Here is a 21,673-nt window from a genome sequence, read left to right on the forward strand (position 1 = left end):
ATGAAATTTTAGTAACCTGATTTCAATCCCTGGAAACCACATAAAAATATAAGGAAAGACCAACTCCATAAAGTTGTCCTTTGACCTCCATGTACCCACACACAAATATTTTTGAATTTTTTAAATTAATTTATTCATATTACATCTCAATGATTATCCCATCCCTTGTATCCTCCCATTCCTCCCTCCCTCCCATTTCCCCCTTATTCCCCTCCCCTATGACTGTTCCTGAGGGGTCTTCCTCCCCCTGTATATGCTCATAGGGTATCAAATCTCTTCTTGGTAGCCTGCTATCCTTCCTCTGAGTGCCACCAGGCCTCCCCATTCAGGGGACGTGGTCAAATATGGGGCACCCGAGTTCCTGTGAATGTCAGACCCCACTCTCCACTCAACTGTGGAGAATGTTCTGTCCATTGGCTAGATCTGGGTAGGGGTTCGAAGTTTACTGCACGTATTGTCCTTGGCTGCTGCCAATCTCAAAGAAATAGAAAAGTGAAGAGTGATCATCAAAGCCTGAGAAGGGTATAGAGAAAAGAGAACTAGGAAGATAATAATAAATCAAGGGCCACAGATGGACATAGGAATAACTTCTAATGTGTTGCAGAATGGTTAGAAACTGTGGTTGACAGCAATTAATTGAACATTTCAAAACAGGTAATAGGGTTTTGAATATTCCCAACATAAATAAATAATACATATCTGAGGTGGCAAATATGCCAATCATTCTGATAGGATGGACACACACTGTGTGTATTGAAATGTCACACTATACCGGTTAAATACATAAAATTAACTATTTTCTAATTAAAAATAATAAAAAAAAATTTGTGTGGGGGAATATAGTGCTGTAGTAGAGTTTTTGCCTAGCACATACAAAGCCCTGAGTTCAGTGCATAGTACTGCAAGAAATAAATCAACTTGTACTTTTAAAAAGAAACAAGGGGGCCAGAGAGATGGCTAATGGATTGTATTGCTCTTTGCAGAGGACCTGAGTTCAGTTCTAAGCACCCATGCTGGGGGGCTCATTACCACCTGTAATACAAGTACCAGGGAATCTGACACCCTCTTCTAAGCCTCCATCAGCGTCTACACTCATATGTGTGTGCACACACATGCTTGTGTGCAAGCACACAGTTTAAAAAATACATTTAAAATAAAAAGAAATGAAAACATTTAGGGGAAAATTACAAGGTGAACACAGATTTTTTTTTTTCTTACCAGCATCCTTTAAAGAATACAATATAACACCATAGCATAGTGTGTACACCGAGGCATTACTGTAAGTAATAAAAAGCCATTCAAAGTACAGAGGAGCACTGGATAAGTGCTATGTAAATATATCAGTGTATCTGGAGGAATTGGGCATACTTGGCCCTTGGCCCTTCCAAAAGCCATCCAAAGGCAAAGTGGTCTGACATTCTGGTGGGTAGCTGAGGGGTATATGAGAGGTGCTGTGGAAAAGGAGGAGGAGGCTTGCTTCTGAATTAGTTATATGTACCTTAAAACTTGGCTTCCTCAGAACATGTGCTTCCATGATGGATCTTGGCTACTGTCAATCTTGGAGCTGCTGCATACTTCTTTGAGTTAACACCAGAAGTTTCTTATCAAATGAGAGCCTATCTCAAGGGACTGGAGATGACTCCAGTGTCCATTCATTATTAAGCTTGGGCAGCTTGCCATTATTATATGACTCAACCATTTTATTCTTTTATATGTATTGTTTCTTTTGGATATAGTTTTTTTTTAGCTTTTTAGTTTAGTTTTATTTTACATATTTGTGGGGAGCATGTGTGTACGCAACTGAATGGGTATATGTGTGTGTGTTATGTATGCATGTATGTACATGTGCCCATGGAGGTTGATATTGGGTATCTTCCTTGATTGCGTCTTATTTATTTATTTATTTATATGTTTATTCATTCATTCATTTATTTGGATACAGGGTCTCACTATGAAGCCCTGGATGGCCTCACATTTACAGAGATCTGCTTGTCTCTGCCTCTTGAATGCTGGGATTTAAGACATGCACCACCATGCTCAGCACCTCATGTTGAACCTGGAGCTCATGAATTCAGCTAAGCTCATTAGCCCATGAGCTCCAGGGTTACAGACACATACAGCACTTCTCAGGGTTTGCATGGGTGCTAGGGATCTGAACTCAGGTCCTCTCGCACACGGGCACTTTATTGCATGAACAATAACCCCAGGCTTTTAGCTTTTTACTTTAAAAATTATTCTTTGAAGAAAGGTATAACATTTCTTATCACATTATGGCCATCCAAAACCAGTAACAATTAAGGTATGATGATAGGTTTATGCCTTATGAACTAAAAATAGTCTTCTTAAATTTTCCATACACCATATTTTGCCATATTCTTTCCTCTTCCCCAACTCTTTTCCTGCCCACCTTCCCTACCCAACAAACTTCATTAAAAAAAAAAAAAAAACACATTTATCTTTAAGTTGGAAAAGTGGAAAACTGTAATCAAGATTATGAAGAGAACTTTAATAAAATGCAAATAAACATTTTTACAGGTAAACAGTAATTGTTTATACTTATAAGATGCAATGTGAAGTTTCAATCCATGAATCCACCATAGGCTGATCAAATCAGGTTATTTAGCTTATCTATCATCTCTTTGCATATTTATCTCTTTAGCATATTTATCATCTCTTTGTGGTAAAAACACTTAACCATCCTTTATTCTAGTTGTTTTGAAATACACAACACATTATTATTGATTAGAATCACCATGTTGTGTGGCACATTACCAAGATTTATTCCTCTTGTTTAAGTAAACTTTGTCCCTTTGTCCATTTGAGCAATGTCTCCTCTGCCCACCCACTTCTAAGAATATGACACTTTTAGATTCCACATGAAAGTAAGGTTATACAGAGCTTTCTTTGAGTCCCCAGATTATCTCACCTGCTAGCCCATGAAAACCTCAAAGTTACTCAGACCCTCTGTGGAATGGCACAGAATAAAATTAATTGTTTTAAGTTAAAACTAAAACTAAGTTTTAAAACTAGGGTGTAGATTTTAAGTATTCATATGCTTGGAACCCAGGTCTGAGCCATAGTTTGGACTGTGTGAAAGAAATGGTCTGCAATAAATGGTTTCCATGAATTGCTGTATTGTTTACAATGAAGAAAAAATGAAAATAATCCAATGGGATATTTTACATCTAGGGAAACACTTGAATAAATTGTGACATTTGATGGGATTTTATGAGGTATTTAAATGACACTTACAAACAGGTTTATTCTGACAAGAATGAATGCTTATAATACAATGTTAGAGAACAAAGGCAGGTTAACAGTGACACACACAGCAATATGCATACACCCACACACCTCCCTTATGTGTTAGGAAGAGGAATTCTTTTTTAAGACTAGAGAATTTTTTTGGTAGCTATTCCTGAGAAGTCTGATGAGTGATTTTCATCACCCAGTTCATTGCCTAAAAAAGTACCTGTGGAATCCAGGAGCACTGGCCAAATTTTCTGAAATGGGAATGTATTATACACTTGTACAATAGATGAATTTTTCCTAAGTTATATGGTTTTATGATCTTCTATTGACGGCACTTGTATAAGATTGACAAAAATCAAGCTGAATCAAGGTAAAGTATGGGCAAGAATTAAAAAAAAATGTGAATTGCATTTGTCTTCAGAGTAAGTTTATAGGGAACCTTTTCCTTCCACTTATATTTAAGATTTATTTACTTTTTATTCATGTATTTGTCTGTGTGTGTGTATGTTACGTATGTTTAGGATTTCCCCGGAGGTAGAGATATAGGCAATTGTGAGCCACCTGACGTGAGTGCTGGGAACTGAACTCAAGTCCTCTGGAAGAACAGCAAGTACTAGTAATTGCTGAGACATCTCTCCAGTCCCCTTCTCTTCTATTTACATTTCGCATTTATTATATGGCTGGAGATCTGGCTTAGCATTTAAGAGGACTCATTGCTCTTGCAGGGGACCTGGCCTTGGTTCTTAGCACCCACACACTGGCTCATAACCATCCATAACACCAATTCCAGGGGATCCAACATTACCTCTTCTGATGCCCACAAGCACCAGGTATGCACTCAGTGTACATCCATAATGCAGGCAAAACATGCCCACAAATAAAATAAAAATAACTAAATCTAAGTGAAACATCAAGTTTCCTTTCCAGTAGTGATTAAAGAGTTACACAATACAGCCAACAGTGCTTTCATAGTAGAAGGTGGCATAGCCTGGTCTTTGCCCAACAAACTGATTAATAATTGTCTTGAACACAGGTGGTCCAATGTAGCCATTTCTCCTGGGAATCAGTCAAGATGTGTGAAGTTATGAATCCTACACTTACATGTCCAAGCCAGGAGTACTACATCTGAGCTCACTAATGTATGTATCCATATGATCTTGGCCAGGTTGTTTAATCTCTCCTGAACATGGGTGCTTCATCAGCATGACTGCTGAGCTAGTTTGGGCAAGATTACCTCCAAAGGGCCATTAAGAGTTGATTTTTTTCTATTTTCATTATAATTATTAATATAAATGTTAATTAATATTATTGATTAAAACAGGATGGGAGACTAGTTTTTAAGCTATAAGAGGCTGAATCTATTCAAATTGTAGAGTTGTTTTGTTTTGTTTTTGTTTTTCGAGACAGGGTCTCTCTGTATAGCCTTGGCTGTCCCGGACTCGCTTTGTAGACCAGGCTGGCCTCGAACTCACAGCAATCCGCCTGCCTCTGCCTCCCGAGTACTGGGATTAAAGGCATGCGCCACCACGCCCAGCTTGTAGAGTTGTTTTTGTCATTTTGTTTTTTATTAAGCATTTCACCTGTGAGTACTGTATATAGGACATAATTTCTCCTTCCTTCTTCTACCTTCTCCAACTCCTTCAAAGTCTCCATCTTGGTCCATAATTCAAACAGTAGAGAAACGGTTGAAATTACAAGGATGGGGCACAAAATAGCTCTGTGAGCTATCCTCAAATTCTCAGACTTTTAAAAAAATATTTATTTTACATATGAGTACTCTAGTTGTACATATGCCTGCAGGCCAGAAGAGGGCACCAGATCACATCATAGATGGTTGTGAGCCACTATGTGGCTGCTGGGAATTGAACTCAGGACCTCTGGAAGAGCAGACAGTGCTCCCAACTGCTGAGCCATCTCTCCAGCCCCAAATTCCCAGACTTTTATCCTCTCCCTTTTCCTTCAAATCTGGATGTCCCTTCCTACTGTGCTTGAGTAAAAGTGACTTTTAGTATTCAGAGACCCATCATTTGTTTTCTCTTGGTTGTTACACAGCACACCTCTATTCCTGATCTTGTCACAATATTTGATACTTGTATATAAACCTAGTGATCCCTACGTAATCTATAAAAGAGAATTTTAAAATATTTATTTATATTTATATGTTTATTTTTTGCAGTGGCTTCTGGGTGTGTGTGGATGCCCATAGAGGCCAGAAGAAGGTGTAAGAGCCCCTGGAGCTAGAGTGACAGGTGGCTCTGAGCTATCTGACATGGGTGCTGAGATTTGAACTTGGGTTCTTTGGAGGAGAAGTAAGTGGTCGTAAACCACTAAGCTAGTTCTCCAAGTCATGCAGCAGAGAATCCTGTCACGTCTTCTCTCCTAGTACAATACTCCTACAACTATAAGATAAATGTCTGCTGTTTACACTACTCAGCCTATGGTATTTTGCTACAGTAAACTGAGCAAATTAATACAGCTTTAAGCCTAAAGAACCGAACACATTCTACCACAGTGGCCATCAATGGAGAACTTTTGCTGTACAGGTCATTTTGGGGTTCACAACTGCTAAAACGATAGAATAAAACATAAATAAAAATAATATTGCAAATTATTTATAGCTACTAGAGGCTCTACGCACAATTTTAGGACCTCTGTTTGATGGTTTGATCAAAGAAAAAAACAATATGTTTCAACTGTTAGGGTGGTTTCCTCTCAAATGACATTTAGTGTGACCTGCAGTGAACCCTTGCCTTGCAGGGCTTCTGCCGAGGAGGATAGTTTCATATTTCTGAGATTCATTTGTATGTGCTATAGGCTGAGGCACAAGGAACCACCCTGAAGAAATAGAAACTAAATATTCCCAAGTGCCTTTTCCCAGATTCTAGAACACAGGCCACCCTTTATAAGGAGGCTGGGATATTGCCTCTTCTGTCTAATTGAGCTCTCTGATCCCTCATGCCAAGAGCTAGACATGGATTTCAGTTGAAATGCTCTTATATCTAGGGCCAGAAGCAAGCCTATTTTCAAAACACAGTAGGTGTAGTTTAAAAAAAGTTCTGATCCTTCCAAGTAGGGGAAGCTGCAGCTGGTGTTTTGACAGCCTTCAGACTGTGGGTGTGTAAGCATTTTACAATGTCTATTTGTAAATGCCTTTCACTATATTTATAGCCTCTTTACAACAATGCTAATGAATTTCAGTTCTGAAAAATAGCAGAATTTCTGAAATTTACTGAAGCACATGTCTATAGTGGCTGACACCCAATGAGGATGCAGCTTTTGATTGTCTCCATTCTACCACAGTCTGTTCAACACAAGGGTACCATTTTTTTTTTCAGAAAGGGTGTTACTGAACTCTAAAGAAGCAAAACGAGCTCATCCTTTCATCATTTACTGGGTCCTGCCAGAGTTTCTCTCTGTTGAGTTTCTATTCCAACAATAATTAAATAAAAGGAGAACACAGAAGGTTGGCTATACATAGCACCATCACCCAAAGGCACCAGAACAAGGCTTCCCAGGCTCACGCTTCCTCCTTCTATGGGTTCATTATAGAAGAGGGTACAAAAAAGTTGTAAGAGCCAGAGGTGGAGGATGACTAACAAGGAAGCAGTGCTTTCCTGGCATAGCAGGACAGGTACATATGTGAACTCATAGCCATTGTGATAATATGCACAAGACTCAAGGTAAAGCAAGTCCCAGCAAGGAGGAGGGTTGACCATGAATTTTCACCCCTGGCTGAGCAGCTATTGGCACTTGATAGCTGCTGGAAGAGGCAGAGTCGGTTTTCTCTAAGAGCGTAGCCCTGGGCAGGCTGACCACACTCCATCAGGAGGCCACTCATCCAAGAGCAGCCCAAACTGGAATTAATGGGTTAAAAAAAAAAAGGACACAAAATTCAGCGGCTAGAGAAGGGAGACGGATCTGAGGGTTGAGGGAAGTGAATATGGTCAAAATACATGGTGTAACATTCTCAAAAAGGACTAATAAAAATGAATATGGAGCTTCAAAGTATGTTTGAAATAAAAATGATTCTGTTTCTATATATTTTTCTTGGAAGTTTTAGTTTGATGCTTGGGATGACAGGTAACTGGACACAACAGAAGTCCCCTTGCTTTCCTGAACAAGGAAGCTAAATCACAGGCAAGGCTCTGAGCAGTTCAAGGGTTCCAACAGGAAGGAAATAGATCTAACATGGGACAACTCAAATGGACCATTTTAGCAACAGTGCTCTTTGTGGATCTCACAGGTGCTTATTGAAACACTATAATAACTTAATTTTCTGTCCAATCCTGCTTCTATGGTCATGGAGCCCTACAACACATTTTCATATTCTGCTAGAACAGTCCGATTCCTGAGGAACTGCCCCTGTGATATCTTGTCTTTCATTATATAGTGAGAGAAAGTCATTTGCCAATGAAAAAGTCTCCAAAGTATTAAAGTGGCAGGATCTAGATTTGAACCTACTAAGTCTAATTGCAGAGACTTATTAATAATAGCATTTCTTTAAGCTGACTTATTCACCCATTCATTTAGACACAGGATCTCATGTATCCCAGGTTGGCCTAGAAATTTCTATATAGTCAAGAATGACCTTGAACTTCTGATCCTCCTGTCTCCACTGAAGCTATTTTACTATTCAGCCTCTTGCTCTTTCGGGCAGAACATCTGGCCTTGGGGACAGCAAGTCATCAATGATACCAGGATATCTGTGTCACTCCCAGGTAGGTAAATAATTATTGCTTCCCAAGTTAAGAAGTGCCAATAACAAAAACAAACAAACAAACAAACACCCCATGTACCCAGGGTGACCTATTCATCCCACTTGGACCTGGGATATGACATCGGACTCATACATAGAGGAAGATGTGGAAGATGTACAACAGTGTGCAACTTTTGAAAACATGAACGCAGCCAGTGGTGTGGCCTAATTTAGCTCAAGCTTGGACAGTTAAGCCAAGACATGTGGGGGTGGAAACAGTGTTAAAGTGCAAGAGGAAGCCAAAGGAAGCAAACTAACAAATCTATGATAGCACAGCATTATGAGAGAAAACCATCAAGCAGACACCAATCTTCTAGAGCTATGTAGGGATAAAACAAGCAAGAGCAGTTCCTACAGAACAAGATTTCAAGTCTGTATGGTGATTTTATTAGCAATCCCCCTTTCCCTCAGCAAGATGTGCTACCATAATGCAAATCTTTCAGCTTTAGATACCTAAAAACATTATGAGATGGGGCAGAGCTGAGAAGGAATAGACACCCCTCAGTCATAGACCTAGGGGAGGGGAATAGAGTGAAAGCGGGAGGGAGGGAGGAATGGGAGGATACAAATGATGGGCTAACAATTGAGTTGTAATCTGAATAAATTAATAAAATTTTAAAAATTTAAAAAACCTAGATGTAATATGAATAAATTATACTAGAAAAAAGGTGTCACGAACAATATTATAGAATGTCTCTTGAAAAATAAAACAACTTTAGTTATAAAAAAATTTAAAAGCCCTATTTCCCATGTGGAGGCAATTACTACGGCACACAAGATGAGTCTTCTAATTTTCACCACCTCTCATCCCACCTGGGAACTGTGATTTCACATAGATGATTGCACATGCTAAAAACGAGATCACAGAGAAACTGCTTGAGTACCCTGTCTTCTTTCTTTCTCTCAACTAGGCAATCTTACTCACCATCCCATTCTAGTGTAAAACATATATACACTCTTTACTTGTCCCGACATCTCAGTCCAGTTGTGCCCCAAGATGCAAAAGCTAAAGACAGGATACTGGTCAGTTTATTTCAACTTGATACAAACCTAGACATATCTGGGAAAAAGAAATCTCAACTGACGAATTGTCTTCATCAGATTGGCCTGCAGGCAAATCCTTTTGATTAATGATTGATGGGGGGAGGGGAGAGGGGCAGCTCACTATAGGCAGTGCCACCCATGGGCAGGTGGTCCTGTATGCTGTAAGAAAGGAAGGTGAGCGAACTACGGGAAGCAGGTCAGTAAGCAGCATTCTTCATGGTCTCTGCTACAATTCCTGCATCCAGGATTCAACATTAGCTTCCCTTTATTATAACTTTTTTTTTCAAGATAGGGTTTCTCAGTGTAGCCCTGGCTGCCCTTGAACTCACAGAGCTTCGCCTGCCTCTGCTGAGTGCTGGCATTAAAAGCATTCACTATCACCTCCCAGCTATGGATTATAACCTTTAAGCCAAATAAACAGTTCCCTCTTCAAGTTGACCTTGTTCAGTGTTACAGCAACAGAAAGCAAACTAGGCCAGCAAATGAACTCATTTTCCCCCATTCTCCTGGCTACCTGCTTAGCATCTCAGACCTCAGCTTTGACTGTGAATGTTGGGTAGGGACAGCCAGCTCAACTTCCCACTTGGTTACAGGCTTCTGCTTGTAGGTCCTGTGTGCTCATCGGGTACAAGGCCGGGACGCTGACTGATTGCAAAGCAGGAACCAGATGGAAGATCCCTGATGCCAAGCTTTGTCTTTTCCTATCATACTTGAGATGGCAATAATACAAAGGAGCATCCACATGCACATATTTTGTTCTTTAGGGGATTTTTCTTTCTCTCGGAGTAGTGACCGAAAGGGAACTAACAACATGCATGAAGGCAGCAAATGTGGAGTGCATCCCTCAGGAGCATTTTGCCCCACAATGTGGTTGGTTTCCTTTGTTCAGCACTTGAAAGGGCTTTCTGTCCTTTCCCAAAAGTATGCATCCAAATGTCCTGCTGAGATCTTGGAGTCTCCACATAACCTATCTTTATTAACAAAACATGTCCCAGGTACCACAGACTTTGGGGTTTAAAAAGTAGTCCCCATTGAAGTATAGGACTGCCCAAGTAATGCCAGGGACACAAGAACCAACAGCCAGAGTGATTTCCCTGGCAGCTCTCTCCTTGAAAAGCATGTCTTCACCCAGATGAACACAAACAAGCTCTGCTATTTATAGAAGGTGAAGGCATGTTGGAAGGTGATAGGGCATTTCTCATTCAATCTCTCTCCTAATCTCTTGTCTTTACGCAGACTCTGTAAGGACACATGGAAGTAGGCCTCCCTCCAGAGCTCAGCAAGGGCATAACAAGCCCAGAAACCCCAGAAGGGCAAAAGGATGATATCATTGGACTTCATCTATAATTCCCCATCTTGGTGTCTCAAAGGCAAGCAAGGGGCTTGAAAGAAGCTGAGCCCATATCCTTGTCAGTGTCAGGAGGAGAAGTAACTTATTATTGTGCAACTGTGAGAACAGTTTGTACGGTGCCACTTATAGGAAGAGCATTACAAAGAAAATAGCTGTAGGAGAAGCATGCTAGAAACCAAATGGCACTGTATGGTGTTGATACTCCCTAGTGTTTCACTGCTCTATTCTGGCTACCCAGGGGCAGGAAAATCAACGTGGTCCAGTCAGGGCTAAACTCTATCACTACTTCTGGGTTTTGCTGCAGCAAATACATTTCACTGTTAAGTGTGGGTGGAAAGAAAGAGAGAAGAGTGCATATACAAACAAGTTCAGTCAGCACATAATGCATCAGATATCCACTGCCATCTCTCTGTTCCCAGCCTCCTTCTCCTAAGACTGACACTTTTTCTAGGGGGTACTATGTATGTTTCTACTTCCTGGTGGCCTTCTGGTCTATTGTCTGAGGGTGTCCACGATTCTACCTCCTCAGAGGATCCAGAATATGACCTGCTTTTTACTACATGGGAAAATCATTCCATTGAATTCATTCAAAGGAGGAGAAAAAGGCAAACAGATTTGGCGATATCTCTCAAGTTTCCATGCAACGAGTTAGGGTCTGATACACAGTGGCTTATTTAAACTCCCTACACAAAGCTGGAGATATGACTCAGATGTTAAGAACACTAGAGGACCTGATCTCTATTCCCAGCACGCAAATTGCAAGTGACAACCATCTGTAACTTCAGTTCCAGGGGAATCCAATGCTCTCTTCTTGCTTCTATGAGCACTGCATGCACATAGTGCATAGACATACATGCAGGCAAAACACCCATACACATAAAATAAAATAAAAATACTTTCCACACCTTACTTTAGAAACTTGGAGAGGAAAGCATTTATTTTATCGTACAGCTTTGAGTCCATATTCAGGAAAATCATAAGAGGAACCTGGCAACTAGGATTAAAGCAGAGGCCATAGGAGTGCTGTTTACTGTCTTGCTCCCCATGGCTTGTTCATCTACTTAAAAAACCTGTTATTGGTTCTTTGTGAAATTCATATCCTGTACCTCAATCCCTGTCATCTCCCCTTCCCCTTCTAGCTGCCCTCCCGCCTTGCAACCTCCCCAACAACACAGAAAAATATCTTGCCATGGAAGCTGTAGTGTGTCACAGTGTGTCCCACGGTATACCTTTTTGTACACACCTCTTTGCTTACAAATGTTCATTGTAATGACCCCATTGGTCTGGTACAAGGCCTCTGGCTTCTGCTACTGTATCTATACCTCACAGGAACCCCTCTTGGATATCTTGTTCTTGCCCTGTGTCATGGAGATTCTGTACTTTTGGATCTGTAGCACCAACACCTTCATGTACTCCACCAGTTCTTCAATGGTAGAGGGTGAGATGGGCCAATTCAAAGTCCTGGTTCTGGTCCTGAGAGGTATCTAAGCTGGTAAGCTCACCAGCTCTCCTGCCCTTGGGGCTAGCTCACCAGCAACCCCCATATCCAAGGCCAGACCTACCCTGCTGCCCAAGTGAAGCAGAGTGTCTGCTCTCTCAAGTGTTGTTGCCGATGAAGGACATGGCCAGTTCTTCTACTCTCATGACCCCAAGGCCAGTTCTCCCGCCTGTCATAGCTGATGAGGGACAAGGGAGGAGAGGAGGGTATCTTTTCCTCATCCAGGACACAGCTCAGAAGACAAGAGGCAGAGCTGGCTCACCCACAACCCCCACATCCAGGGTCAACTCTACTGTGCTGCCCAGGTGAGGTGCAGGGCCTGCTCTCCTGAGTGCTGCAGTTGGTTAGGAACATTCGCAGCTCTCCTGCTTTCATGACCCCAATAGAGCCAACTCTCCAGCCTGCTGCTAGCATCCACTTTTCTTATACCACTCTGGACAAACTGTCCAGGGGTGGCACAGTACATAGTAAGTTGGGTCCTCCCACCTCAATCATCAAACAATTAAATGCACCACTGGTTTTCCCCAGGCTCATCTAGTGGAAATACTTTCTCAGTTTAGATTTCCTATTCTAAGATGACTCTAGTTTTTGTCACAATGACATAAAACTACCCAGTATACCCAAACACAAGCACACATGCATACACATAATTAAAAATAATTGAAAAATAATTTTTTTAAAGATATGTCTTCATTTCAACTTGCAGAAAAGAAAGAAAATGCTAAAACAATCACTTAAGGCATCATTGCAAATTTTCAAAACAAAGCACTTAAGTAATCTAAACTCAAACTGATGACCTAGGCAGCCTGGTACATATCCTACAGGCCAATGCACAGGATAGTTTTTTCCTTCTTAATCAATAGGTTCACTCATACCATTGGTTCAGTGTACCAAAAGGGGTCTTCTTAATGGTTTCCTTTGGTAGACACAGAGATTAATACACACCTCATGCCAATCAGTCTCCAGAAGCTTATTTCCTGCTAAATTGTAACCCAGGTGCAGAACCAACCAGGATACATTAGTCAATCTGACAAAAACATTAACTTCTATGCTGATAAGTTGGTCTCAAGAGACATAACAACCCTTCCCTCAACATTTAGTGTATATTGGGTTCATGTAATCTTTGCCTCAACCCAAAATGTCTCAAGGCCCCTCAGTCACTTATTGCCCACATTTCTCTAAGATCCAGGGCTCCTGAACTGCCCTATCCTGTGCTACAATCTTCTTGGCAGAGCTTCTTGTCGTCCATAGATAGAGTATGCATTGTTATGGCTTGAGTATGACATGGTACTCAACAGCTCATGGGTTGAACATCCGGTTCCCATCTGATAGTGTGAGTAGGCTGTGGTAACAGTTGGGAGATGGAATCTTCCTGAAGGAAATAGGCCAACTGAAAGTGTGCCTTTGAAAGTTATTTCATATTTTCATCTCTTCCTGTCTTTCTGCTTCCTGTCCACCATGAAGTAAACAGCTTTCTGCTCCCACAGTCCTGTTGCCACAATGTTTTGCCTAAGCACATGTGCTAAACAATCATGGAATAACCCTCTCAAACCCTGAGCTAAAATATGTTCTTCCTGTCTTATTCTGTTTTGCTCAGGTATTTAGCCATAGTAAGAGTAGCACTGGTTTGGGAGGTTATTGGACCCTCTGTTCACAACTCCATGTCAAACTTCTAGAACCACTTCTCTTCCACATTCCAAGCCAATGGACAGCATCCTCTGGGAGATCTGAGCTTTAGTCACCAACTCCCCTACATCCATCACCTCCTCACTGAATGGCCTGCATTGACCTCACACTCTCAGCCACAAGCCAAAGTACAGGTTGTTAACTTAGCACTTCTGGACACTGGACAGAAATTGAAGGTTAATTCGGCAGTCTTTTCATCGCACTATCAAGATCATACCTCCCACTATTTTTCAAAAGTCCCATCATCCTTTGGAGTCTACACTATCTGCTAGCAATTTGCTAAATCTTTATCCCAGACTGTCATCAGCCTCTCAAACACAGCAATAGCCATTTGGGAGGATGCTAGCTTAAAGAACACTAGCCTTCTCCCTCTTCTTCTCTTGCCTCGCTCTACGATTGTCACCTGGGTGATCTATCTCCAACACTGCCCTTCCTCCCTGGAGCTCTTTAGTGCTTACAACCTTCCTTCCTTCATCTTCAGCCACCCACAACCACGGCCTTACACAATGTGAACTGTAGATAGGTGCCTCTCCATAGGTCTCATCTCTAAGACAGCATAAATCTCTCCTCTGGTCACAGATCTTGTACCCCCTTTTCAACTCTCAATTTTTCCCATGTCACTCTTGCTCACCTGACTTCTCCCTAACACCCTTTAGCTGTGCTTCCTTCCCGTTCATCTGAGACCCCACGTCCTACCTGTTTCTTCCAGTCAGTGAGTATGAGCTTGCAGCAGGCAGCAGTAAAGCAAAAATCAGTCTTTCTCTCTCCCCTCAGAGCAAAAGGCCTCCTCTAACTTCCCCATTCTTTAGGCGAATAAGAAAACTGATTATGACTTAGGTTGTCTGAGTTGGTAAGGGCTGACAAAAATCTGTTTTTGTCTAACATCTAGCTGGCTTTCCTCTATCTCTCTTCCTTTGTGGGCAAACCTGCTCTGCAGCTCAGGCTTCTGGTTTTCTGCCTTCTACTCAAATCAGTTTCTAGAGCAGATATTGACCTGCTTCTTTCCGGCAAGTCCTTAGAATCTTTTTTATTTTTTTCCTCTTTCTTTTTTCTTTTTTTTCTTTTTTATTTTTTTTTATTATTAATTTATTCTTGTTACATCTCAATGGTTATCCCATCCCTTGTGTTTTTTCTTCTTCTTCTTTTTCTTTTTCTTTTCTTTTGGGCCCTTCTGCAGAGTCTTGGGCTCTCTGATCAAAGAGGTTTCTTAATCTGTTTTTATGAGTATTAAGTTGGTGATGGAAACTATTACACCTATAACCCCACACTATTGTGTATACAAGTGCACGTACCGCCCCCACCCCCTCACCAAGATGTAGATATAAGAAGTTAACTGAAATCAACTATCAAAACAGGGTGGATAGAATGTTCATTGGATCACAAGCACCCTTTTGATTGGGTGGTTTGCACAAGGTGGACAAACTAGCTTAATGTACCATGAAATAATAACTGAGAGATCCCCAAGACCCCAACTACAACTGAGGTGACACTTGCAGCCTAGGGAAAACGTCCTCATTTCCTCATTGGAGCTGTGCTTCCCTCCCCTTCATGAGACCCCATGTCTATCACTTATGTTTCCTCCACTCAGTATTCATAAGCTTGCAGCAGGCAGCAGGTAAATAAAACATTTCATCATTCAATTCTTTTTTTTTTTTTTTTTTTTTTTTTTTTTTTTTTTTGGTGTTCCTCTCACCCTTAATTTAGCATTTCACTAAATAGTCTTGCCTGGCTTGAAACTTTTGATTACTCCCACCTCATTTCCCAGGGGCTAGGTTGAGTGACATGTGAGCCATCGCTGTGCTTGGCATTCATCATTTTAAAAGTTAACCCTGGGAATGGTTTTTGAAGTAGTTTTTCATATTAAAATTACCTATGCACTTTCTAGAAATTAGAGGACCATTCTTACCAGTGCTGAGGAACGTAAAGATCTGAGGAAGACAGCAATCACTGTCTTCAGTTTGTTCAGAATGGACATAAACTTCTTTGCTGCTGTCCTTCTGGTGTCCTTCTGTCCCTGAATAGCACTCTTGAGAACTGAACAGGAACACTGGAGCCCCACCTTCCCTAAGATCCAGAATGGTGTCCCAGCACACAGTGGGCCCTTGGTCACCTTTTGTTGAATGTGTGCATGTAAACACAGCTATGCTTTTCCTCCGCAGAGATCCCTTTCCTTGGATCCTTATTCCCATTAGAAGAGGAAACCTCGTCTGCGAGTGCTGCATGCCATCAGCTTGCTGGCCGCTGAAGAGCTCCAGCCCAGACCCAGCAGCTGATGGCACAATGCCTCCTTTGCCAGTAAGAGCTGCCAATGAGGACTGTGTGCCCTTTTGCTTAATCGTCTGTTAGCCTGCTGGCCATCTGGTCAGGTAAATCTTGGTAAAGATTTGTTCCACGCAGCACACCGTACCCTTTATGCAGAGGGACACTGGCACAGGGCCGACTGAATACAGTTGGCATAGTCCTACTACAAATAATTTGGCAAAATAAAACAACTGTGCAAACTAATATATGCTACACTTTTCTAATGTAACTTCTTAACAAGAAGTATAACATGCATTAGGTACTAAAAAACAATGAAATTTTCTTTAATCTTTAATATTTTTGCTTCTTAAAATTCATGGCATACTAGGCTACTCTGAATGTAAGGAACACATGCTAAAGAGCTTGTATAGAGGCTGAGAAGGAAAACAGAGGAGGCAAATGGAATAAAATATAACCACTGGCACCCCCTTAAAGAACTAGGGCATTCAACAAGTGTTTGTTAAATGAGCCACTACCATATGCTCGACACCATAAGGCATGTGACAATGACACAACATGCTCTTGATCTGCTTTAAATCTGGTAAAGGAGTCTGGGGGTGGGTGCATCCCAAGTGGCACATTATCAGCCCCAGCACCACATTAAACACAAAGTGTCAGGCATTTGGAGAAGAGAGCAATAGTGAAAGATAAGAAAATGTGTCCAGGATGTTCTTCACAATTGAGTGGAGAGTGGGGTCTGACTTTCACACGAACTCTGGTGCCCCATATTTGACCACGTCCCCTGGATGGGGAGGTCTGGTGGCACTCAGAGGAAGGATAGCAGGCTACCAAGAGACTTGATACCCTATGAGCATATACAGGGGGAGGAAGTCCCCCTCAGTCACAGTCATAGGGGAGGGGAGTAAGGGGAAAATGGGAGGGAGGGAGGAATGGGAGGATACAAGGGATAGAATAACAATTGAGATGTAATGTGAATGAATTAATAAAATATATTAAAAAAAGAAAATGTGTCCAGAGGAGGACATGCCAACTGTTACAGAGATCAGGCTGTATTGGCAGGTACATGAGAGGTGGTCAGAGGAGAATAGGCAAACACCAGCATCAACTTAGGAAAACCTCAAACAGTAGTTCTGGGAGTGTAGACTCCACCATCAGCAGCAGCATCTGGAAACTATTAGAAATGCAAATTCCAGGATTGTGGATATGGTTTAGTTGGTAGTGGACCTGCCTAGTATTCACAAAGCCCCGGATTCAATTTCCAGCACCATATAAGCCAGATATGGTGGCACATGCCTGTGATTCCAGCACTAAGAATGTGTAGGCAGGAGGATTAGAAGTTCAAAGTCATCACTGAATTCAAAACATGTTGAAGGACAGTGTGGGGTACATGAGACCCTGTCTCAAAATAAACAATAAAATAAAACAACAACAACAAAAAACCAAAATGCAAATTCCCGAGTTTATTTCAGGTCTACTGAGTCAGAACCACAGGGTGGGGTCCTCCAATCTGTTTTGTTTATGTGGTTCTGGAGTCTGGTCAAGTTTGAGAGTCACAGAGTCAGTGAAGCCATTGCCCTCTTTTCAATGGGCTGAGCAAGAACCTGGGGCTTTCCTCCACCTCCTCGCTCTTTTGCACAGTATTACCTTCGAGGCTGGGCAGACACAGGGTGTGGAGAGCTTAGAGACTCTCCATCTTCTCACAGCCTCCTCAGGTGGCATGGCAATGTTAAGAATTTATGCTTCCCACTAGTTTATGTACTGAGATGGCCCTTGTGTACACCCCCCTTGGAAGCCTGCTCTCCTACCTCACAAGTAGATTTGAGAACTGGAGGCTGAGAAGAGCTAGCCAGAGGCAGGACGTGAGTGTGACCTCTTGGGCCTGCTAGCTCAGCAGGGACAACCAGTTTCCTCTAGCTTGCAAAGCTGTACCTATTCCATGACCACATGGTTGAGGGTAACTCTCAAAGGCAAGGAAGTAGTGAGAATACCACTGCTCATTTGATTAGCTCATTATAAGATGCAGCAGAGATATATTAGAACATGCTATTGAATATATTGAAATGTGCGTAGTCCCTGAAAACCAACAAGATTTGGCAGCATGTGGCCTCGGCTGTCCTTTTGCCAGCTATGAAGTAATAGGTGATCTTTCCTGCTCTACATCTTCTCTCTGTTTGGATAGCTCATGTTCTCTTCAGAAGCATTTCTGTTTACATAACCTTTTCCTTCTGGTGTGTTAGCTTCTGGGATGAGAAAACCACTGATATGGCTGCTGCTCAAGTTATTGAGGCTTTCAAGTGGCCCCACCGCACGCAAAGAGTTCTTTCTTTACTATCAATCAGAAGAGGAGGGTATGACACATAGGGACCTGACCATAACATTGGAGGTCACAATCCAATTCATTCTTATAAGGGCCATTTCAAAGAGGCAGTCGTTCAACTGAACCTTGGTACAACACCTACGGAATGCTAACTCACATGCTCTGGAGATGCCTATGGCTCTGTGCTTGGCTTGGGCAGACAGCCTTTCATACACAGACATGTCAGTATCCAACACTGTTGGATGGTTTCTGATACCTCTCACCCATTTGGGCCATGAGGTGTCTCTGTATTTGGTCATTGTTGAAAGGGCATTTGTTGCTCTTATTATTATAAGTATAATGGGCCATGTAACAACACGGAGGAACACTTAGTAAGTACATCATACAAAGTAAAACAGCCATGCACTTTGATTCTACTTATATGCGGTACCTACGGGTCAAAGTCATAGAGACATAAAGTAGAATAATCACTTGTAGGACTATAGGGAGGCAGCAGTGGTGAGATGCTGTTTAATGGGTATGGAGATGCAGTTATAGAAGAAAGGGAAAGTTGTAGAAATGGCCGCACAATGATGTGAATATCCTTAATTCAAACCATGCATTTAAAATGGTTAAAATGGCAAATTATGTGTTATGTGAGCTCTACCACATTTGAAAAAAATTAAGTAAATACTATTATCTTCCTGCAGTTTACACAGTTTACCAGTTGACAAGGAAAATACTGTTAATTTATAAGTATGTGCTACATGTTTGGACATTACATCTAGGTAAATTTCAGGATCATCCTCAATTTACACATAGTGAAAGGTAGGTTAGGAAGACAGCAACTCACAAAGAGGTTGACTAAGATCAAGCCTGAAGGACTGCCTGCTTTCAACACAGGACCTCAGAATCTGCACACAATGCTAACCACACAAACAGCTTATAAGAACAGATGTCAGTGTGTTGGCAGAGACAGGTGAAGATCGCAGGTCACTGATTTGCTCTGATGTATCATACCAACATGTATTAGGCATGTCCGTAATAGTAGAAAATTCTAGGTAAGAACTAGTGGGGAGAACTCAATAGTTTCTTATCTGTGCAGTTCTGGAATGTATAATACCAACTATGATTTTCTACTTCTCACACATGTATCTGACAGCCAGTGAAGAACTTGGCAATGAAGAGATCACCATGTTGCCAGGTGTGTCTATGAGGGTCTCAGAGCTCAGAGACACATACCCTAGGAAAATCTGTCATGCAGCTTTTGCATTCCACACCAAGCTGTGTAGTGAAGTGTAGAGAGAGCCAAGGGCATAGCTCAAGGGACCACAGAATAGCTCTAAGTGAGGAAACACAGCTGTAAGTGAGCTGTGAAGAGGTGTGTAAAGTCATCTAAGGTATGAAGGAGAGCATTCCATCTGCATCTCAATCTATAAGGCAGCCGCCCGTGTTCTGACAAATCCTAGGAAAATGCCCTGGGTTTGAGCAGGGTCTACATGATGTGTGCCCAGTTCTCATCTACTGATTCCAAAACCCACGTTGTGCTTAGCAACACCTTGCAACCGCTTCCTCAATGGAAAAAAAAGGTGGCTGGAATCTTTAGACACAGCTTTATCCCCATTTTTCACCACTCCCTGTGTTCATCCCATTCCTACCCGCCTTGGTGAGAGCATGGCAGTACCTGGTGTGTGTCAGTGGGCCCACTGGTCGCTCAGGTCTTCTAGGGGGCAGTGCACCAGGTCTGTTCAGAGAATTGGTCTTAGGTGGCCGAGGCTTTTTAGGCGGAATGGCAGGAACAGAAGGCTTCTGTAAATCCATTTTTGGCTCTCGCTCTGGTCTTTCTTTAAGTCATTGTTTGTGGAAGCAAGCATGAAGAAAACAGATAGACCTCATGTCAGTTACAACATTTAGATCATTTAGATGTACATTGCTTATTCCCTGATTAAACACACACACACACACACACACACACACACACACCAATGACATTTCTGAGAGTATCATTGATAGCAAAGAGCACCACTTACCACCTATTTAACTTAGAAAGAGCCAGAACTCACTTCCCTCTTCTTCCTGGGCTTTTGCTTGTGCTGGTACTTCGGCCCTGACCCCTAAGCAAGCCCTACTTAACCTTCAAAGTCTAGCAGAAACATCACCCTAGGAGCCTGTACAGTGCTGGCATACAACTGATGCTCCATAGATAGTTGATGGTTTTTACTATATGGCCCACATGATAGGCTACTGGGTGTAGGGGAAAATGAGCCTGATACCTCTCAGACTAACCTCTGGGAAGCCCATCACCCAATAAGGTGGAAACCACTCAGGAAAGAGCTTGTTCAGGAATCTCTATGCCTATTTTGAATCTGGAAGACAAAGTGGGACTTCTCAGATTTTGGGCTCAGTTTTTGAAGTCAAGGAATTTTTTAGGAAGAGGCTGAATCCAGATCTGGTAGTCGAACTGTTTAAAGCCAGCTTCAGCTTTCCCATTTTCAACCAGCCTTGCTTTGTGTGTGGTGGAAAAAAGCATTAACTCATAATCTTACTAATAAAGACTGAACTTCTGTGTGTGTGGTCCATTGAAGTATAGGTAAAATTCCTATATTTATTTATTCAGAACACCTTTCATTGGCAAGAAAAGACATGAAACCATGTTGTTTGGGAACTCAGAATAGGTGGCAACAACTTCAGGTGTCTCCTTGGGTACTGCACAGGTACCACTGGACTTATCTTCACTGTATATCTAAAGGAAAACACACCCCTACCAGGAATGATAAGAACTCAGTTTCTGGCACATTAGGGGCAGAAAAGGAGGGGCTAAGCTAAAATGTTAAGGAGTCTAACTCCCTGGCTGTGCAACAGGAACAAAATTAGGACAGGAATGCCAGTAACTTACAGGATGACACTGGTTCCTTGAAGGCCCTATTGCTTTTGACTAGAGCTTCTACCTCTCTGACTCACTGTGGCATAGGACAAGGACTCTGTGAGAGAAGAGTAAAGGCTGTGTGGTTACTCAGTCAGCCAAGGAGAATGGCTGTAACAAATCCATCTGTGACAGGGGATGAAGCATCTTTATCACAGAGCCTGTCTAGGATGCAGATATTAGGCCCCTGTGAGGACATATTTCATAGCACATGTTTTTAGCAAAGAGCTGTTGGTAGGGTTTATATTTAATAGGGTTTTTACCACTGATCTCTAACATAGACTTGGCCTTCACAATGAAGTTCTAACGACTCAAATTTTACCTGCTCACCAAGAAAGAGGTATAGATCCTTAACAGCTGCAATATTGGCAAAACTTTCTGCAGGCTGATATAAAATATTAAATTCCACAATAAAATTTCATGAGGCCACCAAGGAGCACCTCCAGATAATTATATTCATTAATTCAGTATTTCTCTTGTGACTTCAAAATAACTGCTTTTTAAAATGGAATTTGCTTGGCTTCCTGTTAATAATAACATAACACTTTTCCATAAAAATGTATGATCAATCAAAACTTGGGTACCTAGTAAAAGGAGCCCTTCCA

At 41.7% G+C, this 21,673-nt stretch overlaps 1 protein-coding gene across 16 annotated transcripts in view; it reads right to left on the reverse strand.

Annotated features, from left to right (window-relative positions):
• Window positions 1-21,673, reverse strand: part of Sh3kbp1 (SH3 domain containing kinase binding protein 1) — a 351,985-nt gene that overhangs the window by 35,170 nt on the left and 295,142 nt on the right. For 14 of the 16 annotated variants that reach the window (XM_051141512.1, XM_051141508.1, XM_051141514.1 and 11 more), the window contains one exon: window positions 19,830-19,989. In XM_051141512.1, the coding sequence (XP_050997469.1) occupies window positions 19,830-19,989 (160 nt within the window). Of the gene's footprint in view, window positions 1-15,493; window positions 15,663-15,697; window positions 15,893-19,829; window positions 19,990-21,673 lie in introns of those variants that run through there. The other 2 variants (XM_051141517.1, XM_051141518.1) reach the window with 2 other exon arrangements.

Source organism: Acomys russatus, chromosome X (assembly GCF_903995435.1).
Source record: "Acomys russatus chromosome X, mAcoRus1.1, whole genome shotgun sequence".
NCBI classification, from domain to species: Eukaryota; Metazoa; Chordata; class Mammalia; order Rodentia; family Muridae; genus Acomys; species Acomys russatus.